Source organism: Pomacea canaliculata, linkage group LG6 (genome assembly GCF_003073045.1).
Source record: "Pomacea canaliculata isolate SZHN2017 linkage group LG6, ASM307304v1, whole genome shotgun sequence".
Lineage (NCBI taxonomy): Eukaryota > Metazoa > Mollusca > Gastropoda > Architaenioglossa > Ampullariidae > Pomacea > Pomacea canaliculata.
In genome coordinates this window covers 21,343,663-21,358,377 of record NC_037595.1, presented here as the reverse complement: position 1 = coordinate 21,358,377, position 14,715 = coordinate 21,343,663, and the positions used below count along the sequence as shown (strand labels likewise).

Genomic DNA, 14,715 nt, shown 5'->3' with positions numbered 1-14,715 from the left:
CATCAGGTGCTCCCTTGCTCACAGCTCGCAAGATGGCTGTACGGTATGCAGAGCCAGCGATTGAGGGGAAGTCGTTACTTGGCCAGCATGGCCTCACGTGTGACAGTTTACTATGGAACAGCCTAGCTGCCGCCGCCTCAGTCTGACTTGCTCAGCGTTGCCGTTGGAGTACCGTGTAGTGCGCTCTCTCTTGCTGTGATTCATTGCTGTGCTGTGCCGTGGGTTTCTTCGTTTTCATATTGCTGCGCAGTCAGGGACTACCCCCTCCCCTTCTTTCCTGTGGAGTAGTGCAGAGAAGTTTGTGAGCGGAAAACGTCAAGATGGACGCGTCTGATGTAGATCACAACTTCGAACCCCAGACCAGGGCGCGGTCGAATACCTGGCCTTTGCGCCCTAGTCGTGAACTTGATCCCCAGAGCAGTCCTGCCTCGGAGGATTCGAACGCCGATGGACAGATCAAGGCGGAAAAAGACCCTCTCGGACTAACTGCAAAGAAGAGTGGGTCAAGGAGAAATGCGTGGGGTAACCTTTCTTACGCTGACCTTATAACGAAGGCTATTCAGAGCTCTTCTGAAAAACGATTGACTTTGTCGCAAATTTACGACTGGATGGTGCAAAATGTCCCATACTTCAAAGACAAGGGGGACAGCACTAGTTCGGCTGGCTGGAAGGTGAGTGTTTTTCTGTTTGTTTCTGTGCCATGGGTGTGCTTGGCAGGCTGCCCCATATTTTCATTTTCAGCCTCGTTGTGCGCGCATCACCCTTCCCCCCAACTTTTGTGGACCATAACTCGTTGAAGCTAGGTTTTTGGGTGATTGTTGTTTATTTGCGTCCGGTCATCGTTCTACTCGTTCCGCAGCTCAGGTTCTGTACTAAAGTCTTCTCGTAAGGACGAGTAATGTGAGGCTAAAGTCTATGTTAACCTTCATGTACTTGTCCACAATTCACTAGCGGGGGAATCGACTGCACCTGCTAATCTTAGAACTGGCGAGCTGCCAGCGATCGGCTGATCTGTTTTGGGTACTGTAACTGTTAAGACGACAAGACCATCGCCTCGCTCTTTTTGACAGGCGCATTCAAGCATCACATTTGTTTTAATGGCACGTCATTAGTCAAAGATGATGGGATTGAACTGCTGCTAAATAGGAGCAGCTGGTCAAAGGGATAATGCTCACAGGGTAACATTGTTAGCCTTGACCAAATGTAGTTTTGGGTCAGAGAGATTTAATGTCCGCCTGGTGGAGACAGTCACATGGCCTCACAGTTCATTCAAAGTAGTACCTTTCAGTACGTTACCGTTCGGGAGAAACTGCACTCAGTGCATGAGATACATGCAGTTTGAAATGCACAACTGATGTTGCAATAATGAATAAGAGCTGATTATTTTAAGTTCGCTATACTTACTGATGAGATGGTGTCTTTGTTATAAAGTGGCTGTAGCGTTTGTGTGGAAGAAAGGTACACTTAACTAAACAAAACGGTGTTTTGAAAGAGCAGCATTAGGATAGTGGTCCAGACATAAATTTGGGTTCTCACAAAGTGTTGCAGTTATTCTATTTCACTGTTCACTTTGAGGAAATTTTTTTTTAATTTGATCATAATAATAAATGTAAAAGCACTATTAAAAGTAAAGCAGCCAAGTTTAGTGCTTAGTGAACTGCTGATGGTATTTGTCATAAGACAAGAAGTATTCATATCCTCATTGTGCATTAGATTTTGTGAGAATTCCAAGTAGTTTGATCGGAACAGTCATATGAACTAAAAGAACCACTCTGCATAAATTAATATAGATCATACTAAACAGCTATTTATAATTTAGCTGTAGTACGATATTATAACTGACTTAAACTACAAATAATTTTTTAATACTGCTGTATGTATTGGTTTAAGAAGTATAGTTCACTCCCTTTTCTCTCCCCCACCCACTCTTTAAAAAAAGACCCCTAAATTCTGCAAGAGAAAATCTGTGGCTTTAGAATGAAATTGGAATCATTCACAAAACCTGACATCACATGAATTAATAATATGAAGCTAAATGAGATGTCAGAAAGCATGATTGAAATTAAGCAGGAAATGTATTTTTCTATTCTCAGTTGGAGAGAATAAAAGATCTGACATAAAATTGTAATTCATGCTGTACCATTGTTGCTACCTGATATTTTTCTTGTTTGTGGCAGTTTTTAAATTTTTATTTTTACCAGTAACTGATGGTGAAAACAGTGGATTAACTCTTACAGCTCAGTGCTTCTTACTCATTTGCCAAGTAGATGTTATTCACCAATACATGTTAAAGTAAATTGTAAATACTCCAGTAAGTCGTTAAAGAAAAAGTCCCACACAGTATGTAAATATAAATGTTTATATACTTTTCATATTTCTTTTTTCTTATTATTAACTCGTTATTGTAACAAGTGTCCAGTAGTACTTCAAGCTTGAAAATTGAAGCACAAATCCTTATCCTATTTTCACATTGGATTTTAACTGCAGATGAGCAAGATCCTTTGAACTATAAAGAGTTGTCGATAACATAATTTCAGTGTAAAAGGTAACAAGTTGTTCAGCTGTTGTTCATTGATCTTTTATTGATAAATATTGGCCTCAACAATGCCACAGTATCATCAGATCTGAAAGGATAGGTGGCTTGTTGGAAGGCTTAGAGGACTTATTGCACATAACATTTCTAATTTGAAACACTTTTAGGCCCTTAATCTGTTTAGGAAATCAGTTTTATACAAACAGTGCACAACACAATTTTAGAAATTGTGTAAGTTGTTGTAAATGAGATAAAGCTGGTTAAGTCAGACTTGTTCCAGTCAAAACAATTTTTTTTATGTGTTTGTGGAAAACATCTAAATGGCAATTTTTGAAAAGCATTTGCAAATTTGTGGGGTTTTTTTTAGGACAGTTTTAAATTTTAGAACATGTACAGCTGTCCCCTGTCTTTATCTGACCAACCAGATGTAGCAGTTTTATGTTCATGGGAAGTAAATGAGGGGAAATAGAAGTTCATATTGTTATGTTTATGTCTTGTTTATTATTTAACATATTAAGACTTCATAATATATGACTATATATGTATATGCATATACAATTATGCACATACACACACATATATATATTATGGTCAGTGGTTTTGTGAAACTTGTCACTTGTTACATTTTTAACATTATTTTTAGCTACAGCCACCATCCCATAAGCTATAGCCATTATTTACAAAATAAAAGCATGTGAACTTTAGGGGCAATAGTTACCCTCCCCCTTCTCCATCCTCCGTAAAGAATTTTAGGGGAGACTTTTTAATAAAACTAATTCATTTTGTCCATGTGGTGGCTGATGGGGCAGTAGCTGACCACACAAGATAAATGTTTGTCTTTAGGTTCATAGATGTGCATGAGGGTCTGATCTGCATCAGCGATGCAGGAAAGCCCATCCAGTTACGTAAATTGTTTCTCTCTTGTTTTCTGTTGTTTTTTTTCCTTATAGTTTGGTTTTGTTCTTAAAAGTCCCTTGGAGAACAGCAAGTTTGGTATCATTTTATATTCTCCGTGAAGCATAGTATAGTAGCATTCTTATGGTAGATGCTTGAATAAATGACACTTATTGTAATTGACATTCTGTCTTGTTTTGCAGAACTCCATCCGGCACAACCTTTCCCTTCACAGTCGCTTTATGCGAATACAAAATGAGGGAACTGGAAAGAGCTCCTGGTGGGTCATCAATCCAGATGCTAAACCTGGAAAGGCACCACGTCGCAGAGCTGGCAGTATGGAGACAAAGAGTTATGAGAAGAGGAGGGGCCGTCTCACCAAAAAAAAAAATGAAGCCCTACAAAATGGAGGTAGTCCCCTTACAGGCAGTTCTGAGGATTTTATAGACACTCTTGCATTTGGTGACTTCAGACAACGTTCTAGTTCTAATGCCAGCAGCTGTGGCCATCTCTCACCTATTCATGCTGGAGTTGAGTCTGATCTCCATGACAACCAGGTTCCCCCTATGTCTACAATACCATGGGATGATGAAGTAGAAGATTCGCAGGGAATGTACTCTGGGTCAGACAACTACTCAGAGCTCGTGGGTTCTCTTGTGGTGGGCATGAAACTGACCACACAGGATAACATAGATATGGAAAACGGAATATCAGAAGACCCCTATACTAATGGGCCATCCCAGGAGTTCGCCCAGTCAGCAAACTATATGAGTATGAGCGAGCAGATGAGTGATGCTGGTCCATACACGCATCTTCCTGCACCTCCTCCTTACCCTGATTGCAACCCTAATTCCCATCAGCTGACCAACATGGAGTGTGCAGCCTTTCCTAATGAGAGCTACACTAATCTGAATTGTGGGATGAATGGATTCCGCCAGTCAGACTTGCAACGTATTAGTAGTGCAACACAGCTCTCTGTCAACACCCAGCAGGGCCAGCTTACCTCCCCAGACCAATCACAGCAGGGTAGCCCCAACCCTCAAACATTCACCCCTCAGCGCCTCAGCCCTCAGATGCAGCGTACAACCTCTCAGTCCAGCATGTCACCTCTGAACTGTCAACTCTCCCCACAGCAGACAAGGGCAGTTGCCTCACCTGTCCAGCGTTCCAGCCCTTCTTTGCAGCAGCAAGCTGCCATGCAACAAGCAGTGACCAATGCTTCCATCCTGAGGGAAGCTTTGACAAGGGGGTCATATGGCCAGCCCCCTACTACCACCACACCCTTCCCCTTGGGCACAGCTGTCACAAGCAGTATCAATGCTAACATACTGAACATGGGACCCAGCTCTCACCATCACATGCAGCAACATAGCCCTCAGCACCAGCAGCTGCGTATCTCCCCATCTACTACTAACTCATACATTTTAGGGACAGGAAGTGGAACTGGTTGTGGTTTAGTGGCCAATGGCCCAAGCACAAACTGCTGCAACAACAACAGCATTGTTGGTGGTAGCCATGTTCCCTTAGACATTGACATGGAATCCCTGATTGCAGTGGACTATGACATGGATCAGGTGATAAAACAAGAGCTTTCACTGGAGGGCAGCCTTGACTTTGACTTTGCATCTGCTGCAGGCCAGAGTATTGTACATTGAATAAACATGAACTTAACTTGACAGGTTTATGTTGCTGTGTTGGATAAAGACAGAAGCAGCTTTATGAAAGACCTTTGCTAATTCTTAAAGCTTGTGATGAAGTAATGATGTACTTTGTAGGAAAGGACAGTGGTGATCATACTTTTCATTCATCTGATTCTTTGAATTTGCAGACAGTTTTCCAAACATTGGTCTCATTTAATATGTTGTTCTTGTGCATTGTGGGTTCTACGTGCTTTCTGTGGAAATATAATTGGTGCACTTCTTAAAAGTGCATTAGTGACATAACATAAACATAGTATCATATTTGTTTCATATGGAAACTGATCACCTTTTGGAACTGGAACATTCATAAATATATGAATGTATATGTACAAATAATGAATAATAGGGCAGCGTCATTTTTGCAAATTTCTCACTTCTTAAGTTTTTATTAGTAATTTTTTTAATATGTTACTTTTGTTTTTTGTTTGTTTTGTTGGTTTTTATTTTTATTTTTTTTTTTTTTTGTGGGGGGCAGGGTTTATTTGTACCATGTCAGGCAAGTGTACTTGCATGTGTGCATGATCATCATAGGTAAGTGTTCTGCTGATGTGCCAGCCTGCTTTTCTGAAGATGTCACACAAGTCACAAAATGTGAGTTACAACTGCAAATTTGTAAATTTGTCATCTGTAAAACTTTTGATCACATTCTTCACTAATGCCTAATGATTGTGAAAGCTTACTACTGTTCACAGTGTCCTTCACAGAAAATATCAAATCTATTCTAAATACTTTTTGAAGAATATAGTGATTGTGATGTTTGTGAATTTGAATGCTCTTCAGTGTTTATTTTTCTATTACTATTCTTATTATATAGTTTAGCATTTAGCTATAATTATTATGCTTGTAGTTGTGCTTTTGATAACAGCTGTTTATCTAGAAAACATTTATTCAGTTGTTTTATTTTCTCCAAATGACATTCATGAGTTATCAGGTTGTGAAAACAGTCTTGATTTTTAGGAAACAAAATGGAACAGGTAGGGAAAGTTGAGACAGTGAAGCAAAATTGCTGCATGTCTTTGGGAGGTATAATGATTTTGGCTGGTGGAGGTGTACGGAAACATCATGTCATCAGAGAGAATTATTCTAATAGAATACAGAAAAGTATAACATCTTGCATTTTTGTGCATTGCCAGCATTATCATTTTCAGAAGTATATAACCACTTTGACTGTTAGATCGAGCTAAACTTTTAGTCTCTTTTCCAAGGGAAAAAATAAGTCATTTTCTTATTTCACCTTTTGTTAATATAAAGCCTCTAATGTGATTCAGTTATTTGTGAACCTCCTGAGGAATCCACTTCTGCTTTTTACACCAGCTAAAGTAAATATAACACCACCCAAAGTTTTTGTATAATTTTTTTTTAAGTTCAATTGTGTTACAACTTACATAATTGCTGAGGTTTTTTATGTTAGTAGTTACATCATGTATATACCTGTTGATTTCATATCTTGTGTATCTGGCTGATAAATCATCTTGTCATTTTCAATGAAATTTATCAGCCTTTAGTATTTTAAAATGCCGGTGCAACTGCAAGTTGATTTGCCTGATTATGTAGTAAAGGTTTAGAAATGTTGCATTGTTCTAAAGACTTACATAGGGATCTGTACATAAGACACGTAAGTTTCATATGCCCTTTGTATCAAGGGATTGAATCTTTTGAATTAACATGTTTGTTGCTCGCTTGGAGGAAGAAATTTTTAAAATCACACGAAGTGCATTGTCTTGAAGTAGAGGAACATGTTGGGATTTTTTTTTCCAAAAGTCTAAACAAAACTTGTTATACTTAAGGACTGGATCATATTTTTGTGTTTTGTGTTTACAAAATACAAGCAGCTTTTTTTTTTTTTTCAAAAAATGAGGATATAAGTTTTAAGTACATCAAGGATATTGCTTCTGAAAGAAATAGTTGACCAGCAAATAATATAAAATAAAATTAGTACAATTTTGCGCTTTTATGAAAGTCATGATAATTTTAATTTAGTTTTCAGTGACTTCACATGATAAGTGTGTTGCCATTGCCCATTTACTAGAATATGATGAAATAGGAGTAGATTGAGCAATATTTTTAAGGGAAAAAAATCACTGTCATGTGTGTTGCAACACACCATAGATGTAAATTTCTTCCATGGGTTCTCTTTGCTTTTGCCTATCTGCACATGTGTATATATGGATGTGTGTGTGGAGGGGGGAATGAGTGGATGGGAAAGAGAGAAGTGACCTGTTAGCTGATTTGTTGTAAAAAAAAAAGGCATGTGATCAGAAGCTGAAGACTAAAATTTGTTGATGGGATTTTGAACGTATGAGGAAAGTCTTTGATATTGTTTTGTTTGACTGTGATAAATGTAGAATAAAATTATTAACTGTTTTTGACTAAACTAATCGAGAAATTTGGATTTTAATTGTGTTGGATAACCAGATATAGATTACAAGTTACAATGTTATGGTACTTGATTTTCTAAATTTGAGATGGTGGAGTGATTTGGGGTACTGATACCATCATAACTGTTGTTACCTCTAGCTAGTTGTTTATTATCAAATCAGCCACTTTCTTTCAAAATGCTTGCCTCTTCACTCAATGGTGTCATTTTTATATTCTATTAACCCTGTCATTGGTTTAGTGTCATTAACAAAATAGGTGAATTAACCTGTTCTCATAACCATGAAATCGGAATACTTGTTCTTAAAAAAACATGTTCACGTGTTAACCTGTTTACAGGCCAATAAACTAAGTTACCATTTAACTCATATACTCGTTGAACTCATTATATTAGCCTGCTGAGCAGCTGTCTTGTCATTTATTTACTAGTTTTATATGTATAATTTCACTTGGTGAAAAGATGGATTAATAGTTAAACAAAAGTTAATGTGGTATATTAAATAAGAATGGACATGGCAGTTAATAAGAGATTTAGAGAGTTTCACGCAAAGAAATTTAACTTAACATAATGATAATCGTAGCAGTTCTGCTTTATTGTCTTAATTTGTACTTGAAACAAGCTAGGTTGCATGTTTTGATTTCTTAAAATTTTTATTTGTATGGAAAGTCTGAATACCTAGTGACACTTGAGTCTGTAGATGAGCAATTTCTTAAATTGTAACAGAATTGTAGCTTCAAAGGAGAGGTTTGGTGATTAGTCCCTTTAGTAATATTTTTTTAATGTCTCAATTTGGGTAAAGTCTTGTTCAGTATCGAAATGTCAGCTTGATCATGAAAATGCTTTTGTAAAACATTAGACATCCACTTTGGGTAAAAGTGTACATTTGTGTCATTGTAATAGCATCGTATGACAGCACTTTGAAATCGTTAGGTTTTATTAAATTATTAAATTTTATTAAATTTTGTTAAGGTTCTAAAGTCTTTAGTTCAACTTCATCAGAAGGCTTAAATAGATTAACAGATTTATTCTGGTAATATTGTAGACCTTGTAGTGCAAAGATTGGTAGTAAAATGGTTCAGAATGAGTCCTGAAACAATGTCTTCATTGTTGAGATTGCAAGTATGACTTCACAGGATTAGTGTTAGGGTAAATCTTGTTGACTTTATATTGTCTTTGGTGCCTTATGTCACAACAAACTAACATTAATTAATCATACCAAAAAGATCTCTCATACCTCAGAGTTTAATTTGGAATGGTTGTAAATGTCTCTGTTGAACTCCAGATTATTTTCCAGTCCTGGATACCATTGTTTCTGGGTCCTTTAAAAATGTTAGGAATTGTTTTTATGCCTTTACTGGCCAGAGTTAACCCACATGTATCTATGTACATTTGAGATGAAGTGTATATAGTAGTAGGATGTCTGTGGTAGATTGCCAGTGGTTTGAATGTCTGATACATAGCAGTGAGGGTCATGTTTGCTGAGAGGAAGAGCTTGTGCATGTGCAGAAATATGGAAAGGCAGTTTTCTTGTTTGTTACTTTGGTGATAGTTTCTGAAGGCTGCACAAAAAAGAAACAGATTTTTAGATCTCCGTCGTCACTAGCGTTTATAATCAGTCCTGTAACATTAAAATATATTTAGGTTAGCTACATAAAAGTATTCTTTTGTTTTTTGTTATAGAATTGTCAAAATAAGATTTTTTTATCTGCTCCAAGTATGCTTTACACTTGTGTTTGCAAAAATTTCTTGTTATATGTAGAGAGTAGATTTAGACTTTAGAGGCTGATGCATGTCATCTTTTGCATGAAACTGAAAAGTAATCGGAGCGCACAAAGGTCATGTTTCCTTGTGTACCTCGTATGTAACCATCAATCATGGGTGACTGTTGCGACCTATTCACAGTTCTGCCTTGATTTTTTGATACAATCCCTTGGCATGCATTTTAAGTTCACCTTTTTTTTTTTTTTTTGTTCTTTTGTCTTGTAGGCAGTTTTTAATAGCCTTTTGAATATGAACATTTTAAACCATAAGAACATTCAGAAGGAGCAGCATTTAGATCACTATTTCTTTCATAATGGCTGAGGGTGCAGGGTAAGTGAAGTTGCTGTGCAAGTCTTGATGGGTGATCTTTCTGGAAGGCAGGTGGTGGTGATGGAGATTTTTCTGGGCTTAAAGCATTGTACATGTGTTGAGGCAGATTTTCTGAAAATGGTTCAGTGGCGCATCCTGCTACAAAGAGTTCTGCCAGTGTGTGGAGGTGCCATGTCTCACTTCAATACATGCTGCTTGACTGTAAACTAGGAATCTTTTTTTGAGACATGATATGTATTTCAGATAAAGTTTCTGTTGATATTACTGTTATTTTACACCAGCCTGCCACTATATCATTCTGTGATCTGTTTCCAGTTTTGCAGAATGTTTCATGATGAGCTGTGTGTATATATATAAACATAAACATATAAGGATAGGGAAGTTCTGCATGCTCACTTGATTGCTTTGAAGCAGATGTCTTGGCGCTTACCTCTCCATTGGGTTCCTTGGCACTCACTTGTTATCACTCATCTAGTGGTATGCTTGTTGAGGAAGCACTTTATAGTTTTAGAAAAATTATTTGGCTGCCTGAGTAGTCTGTCTTCATAAATTGATGCAAAGCATTAGGTTCTGGGTCTATTCATCATTTTACCAGAAATTTAACTCATTTTCCTTAAAATCCGGACTTAAAGGTTGGATACTTATAGTGTGTGTGAGAGACCATTTTATGTGCTATATCTAAGTGTTTAAATTTTTATAGCATCGGATTGGAAGAATTTTTTTTTTTTTTTTATAAATTTCTGGTACTCGGCTTGCCTACCATGAACTCCTCTTGTAGCTAATTGGTCGAATTGTCCAGTGAGGCTATGTGCCGATCTTCAACCGTTCCCTGACAACCGTTCAACGGTTCGCTCGCTCGCTCACTCACCCGCGTGCTGAGTGTGCCCCCTGCTTGCAGTGCCGCAATGTCAGGTGATTTGGCAGGCTGTTCTTACATTTGGCTTTGGTTGCATTTCCTCTCCACCAAAGTCCTTTCCACCGCCTTCAGTGAAGGGGAGTGCGTCTGTGTGTGATGCAAATGTAAAAAGAACACGCTGCTCAGTCGCTTGTGAAGTATATGTTACATGAAAGATGTGTGCAAGGGTAACTGAGCACACTAGAAACTAATACACGTACGTCGTAAAGCAATGCAAGGAAGGATCAAATTCAGTAACTTTTTGTTTTTCACGGCAAGAATTTTCAACTATATTATGGCCTTTTTTTTTTCCAAGTGCTTCAGAATGCCCTTCTCGTACTCGCACACCCACACCCCTCGCCCACAACCAGTTTTCCATGATCGCGTGTTATTGAATGTTGAAAGTGATGCAAGAACTCGAGTTTGTCATCGTCGTCGTTGTCTTGATCAGCTTTATGTGTTTGGTATTGACTGGTGCCTTTGTTCATGCCGTTACTGTGTGGCTTGATGAGCGTGTTGTTATTTCGTTTTAACTGTACTTGTTTATGGCTGCCTTTTGTTTTATCATATCAGCCCGTTTGTTGCCTACACAGCTAACAAGTACCAGCATTCCACAGAGCAAAACATTTTTGGGGAATCGGGGGGAGTGTACAAAAGCAGAACCGGTCACCTTAACTTTATTTTTGTCTTAATAGGTAGCTCTAGTGAGATAGACAGGTTACTATGAGCGATCACGGAGAAAAGATCAACGTGTTCCCTGCTGCGCCAGTCGCCATTCTTTGATTGTAGATAAATGTCAGTTTTAGGGGGGGCTAGGGTGCACAAAGCGCCGCTGGATGTGTAATCCTAGCAGTCAGCTATTATATTTTTATTATAAGCATTTTAGTTGACTGCTACTCATTCCCCATCCAGCTAGCCTGTCCTTTGTTCGCCACGGGGAAAAAGATGCCATTAAACCTCTTTTTTTTTTTCAATATGATGGTTCAAATTCAGACGTAGCTTGATCAGATCCTGGTAGATTCTCCTTGCCTTAATTTTGGAGAGAGGAAATAATGGGAGCTGTTGTAAGCGAGATCTGCTTCGAATGCACAAAAACAGTTTGTGCCATTGTCGAATTTTTTCTTGCTTCATGGTTTTATTTTATTTTTACATTTTTCTGGATTTTAAAGGTCATGTGCATAGAATGTTTTTTTTTTTTTTTTTTAAATAGTACAGTTTTGCGTCACTGCAAATGGCTTAGGTTTCTTTATAAGTTTTGTTCAAACCCAGGATGTTAAAAAATACAGAAACATGCCTTGTCGAGTTTTGGTGGCTTAGTATAAACATTAACATTTTTAAGTGCGGAATTGGTACACATACATGCCGCGTATATATGTGAATTCATATATACACTCACAGTTATATACACACATATTACCAAATGGCCGAAAGCTAGACATGTGATGAAATATTTTGTATCTTACTAATGTTGATTTTTTTTTTTTAATGATCGGCATGCCCGCAACATGACACTTGTTGGATTGCATTTCTCACTGTAATAGTGCAGTGACCACCATAATGATTTCATGTGCAGTCGCTCATCAAAGTTCCTTCGGCAGCATGTTGCTGCCCACGCTATGCTTATTTACTCGCTGTACAATTGTCTGTACATGTTGTGGTGAAAACTGCGTAAGAAACAAGCAGCTGTACATGTGACTACTGTGAATGTACACTGCACAAGTGTACATGTTTTAGTGGATTTCCGATACATCATTGTCTCTGTGTGTCTACTGCTTAGGCCTCTCGTATATGCGGATCTAGCAGAAATAAAAACATTGTGGACAAATTATTTTGCTGATATTATGTGTGTGCACGTGTGTATGAGCATGGATGGATGGGTTTGTGTGCGAGCGCGTGCAGGAAAACTAAGCACGTGATGTTGGACAAGCGTACACAAGAAAATAGCAAAGTTGACCTCTGACATTTCAGTTGCAATATAAAGCAAACATAGGTCACAATGAGCCCACGGCAATATTACGGACGCCAAGATTTGAATTAATAATCTTTTCGTAATTACGAAAAAAAAAAATGACAACTTGCGCGGTTTGAATGAAGACCTGTCGAGGTTATCGACATATTTCTTTTTAAAAAAGAGACTTTTCACACACTAAACTGGTTTTATATTTGTAAGAAATGAGAATTTTTTTTTAATTTCGGGGAAAAGCTCAATCACATTTGAAGCAGCTGAAGAATCTGTCTTCTAGAAAATTTATTACCACTCCCGTCTTGAGTTCAGCGGTTTAATAGATTCGCATTCCTTCCTTATAGCGAAAAAAAAATAGACAAAAAGAACTTCGGAGATGTTGATATGAAGCAAAACTCATCTCGAATTGAACTGGGTGTGGTCAAGAGGTCGCATGAAGACGTCTTACCGGCTTCTACCCGTCCTCCAGCCTTTGCTGTAAGTAATCATCAGCTTACTGTCATCTGTATAATACACGCTTTCAATTCATGGATGTAAGGCTTATAGGGTAACCTGCACCCACAACAAACCTCGGGTATCGCTGGCGGGCCAAAGTCTGTCCCTGTCTGTTAGAACTATGCCGACAGATCCATTTCACAATGTTCACCATTGTTCACAATGGGCGTTGGCATATCTGTAGGCCTCTCATGGTTTTGTAGGTTACAGTTACACAGTCGTCACACCTGTCTGTTTTCATTGTTCAGCAAAGGTTCGTACTTTATATGTAAGTCTACGTGTTCCTGTTCTTTCTGGCCACAACAATAACAGCCATTGTTGCTGACAATCTTCACAAAGTTTCTGTCAGTCTAATAAAGAGAATGAATGGTCTGCAACTATTTGTCAACCTGAACTGTCAGGTACACAGCAATGTCGGCGATCATTTTTTGTATGAGTAGACATGTTCGAAGAAAGCTACGCGTTTCAACAGCTGACATCAAACCGGAAGTGGTCTACCCTCGGTTTTATGTTAAAGGTCATATGCATGCATAATTCTCCAAACAAGTCCGCAGTCAGCCGACTAGAGCATACAGGAGAGCATGATAGTGTAGTGGTTAAAACACTTCACTTCTCACACTGCAGTAGAAACTCAGGGTTCAGATCTCCTCTTGGAACACTCCTCCCCCCTCTCATAGTGGAAAATCATTTTAAGGAGGAAGCTCTTTCCTACTAAATAAACCAACTAGATACATACGTGTCTGTCCCCGCACTGGAATGAGGGTCGTATCTGGGCAGCGGGTCGGACATTCCCCACCTGTTCTACACCGTTTATTGATCTCTCTTATTTATTGATACAAGGTAGAAGAAGTTCCCTCATGGGACCTGTAACCACAGGGTCTACCGAATGTGTTCCATTTCCTTGCAACACATCAGATTACAAATTGATGTCCCTGCCTCCAATCAGATATTTTTTAATCAAGCTGGAATGACCGCGATCTGCCCATCAGAAAGTTTCGACTGTCGATCACATACATTCATTCTTTGTTCGACTTTACTGGCCACAAAATAAGTATTATTTGGATGCCTTGTATCTCGAAGTTGAGAAGATTAAGTTTGTCAAGTTTAAGTTGTAAAGAGCACTGATCCCATGAGAACAGTTCAGGCGCTGGGGGAGTGTTTAAAAGTCAGTTAAGGAGGTGAGTGAAAGCGGGGAGCGACAAGAGGAGTATTTCAAGCAGAGGGAGCAGTATGCGTTGGATGAAGAGGGCAGGGGAGTTGGAGGGTGAGGCAGGAAGAAAGGCAATTAGGAGCACATTGACGGAGAACATTTACAGCAAAGACAGTCCTGTTTGTCAGTGATGCGGTCGGTGATACACTAGTGAAGGAAGCAGGAGGGTGACATGTCACCAAGCCCGGAGCACCAGAGGGGCAGCAGCGTTGAAAGATGACAACAGGAGTCTGACAACAGGGCAGGAAAAAAAAAGTGAGTTAAAATAACAAAACATAATAATGATTATCATAATAATAATAAAGCGTGTGATTTACGTAGCTCAGAATCACGCTCATGAAGGAGCATGTTCTCATTGCTTCGAGGCAAGAACGAGACATGACAGTGTACGAACGACGGAAGGATAGACAACCATGCAAACAAGATATAAAAGACAAAGTCATAAAAGACTCAAAGAGGAGTCAGGGAATAAACAGTAAGGATTGAGAGTTTCATGAATCTGCAGAGGAAGACGAACAGGTGGACTAGCCAATGGACGAAAAAAAAAAGGAAAGAAA

General features: G+C 38.7%; 1 protein-coding gene across 1 annotated transcript; it reads left to right on the top strand.

Annotated features, from left to right (window-relative positions):
- The first annotated feature begins 17 nt into the window (after positions 1 to 17).
- LOC112565983 (forkhead box protein O-like) lies at positions 18 to 12,318 on the top strand. The gene is made up of 2 exons (XM_025241893.1): positions 18 to 671; positions 3,631 to 12,318. Exons 1-2 carry the CDS (start codon positions 321 to 323, stop codon positions 5,080 to 5,082), a joined length of 1,803 nt encoding a protein of 600 aa, XP_025097678.1. The 5' UTR covers positions 18 to 320; the 3' UTR covers positions 5,083 to 12,318.
- Positions 12,319 to 14,715: the final 2,397 nt, after the last annotated feature.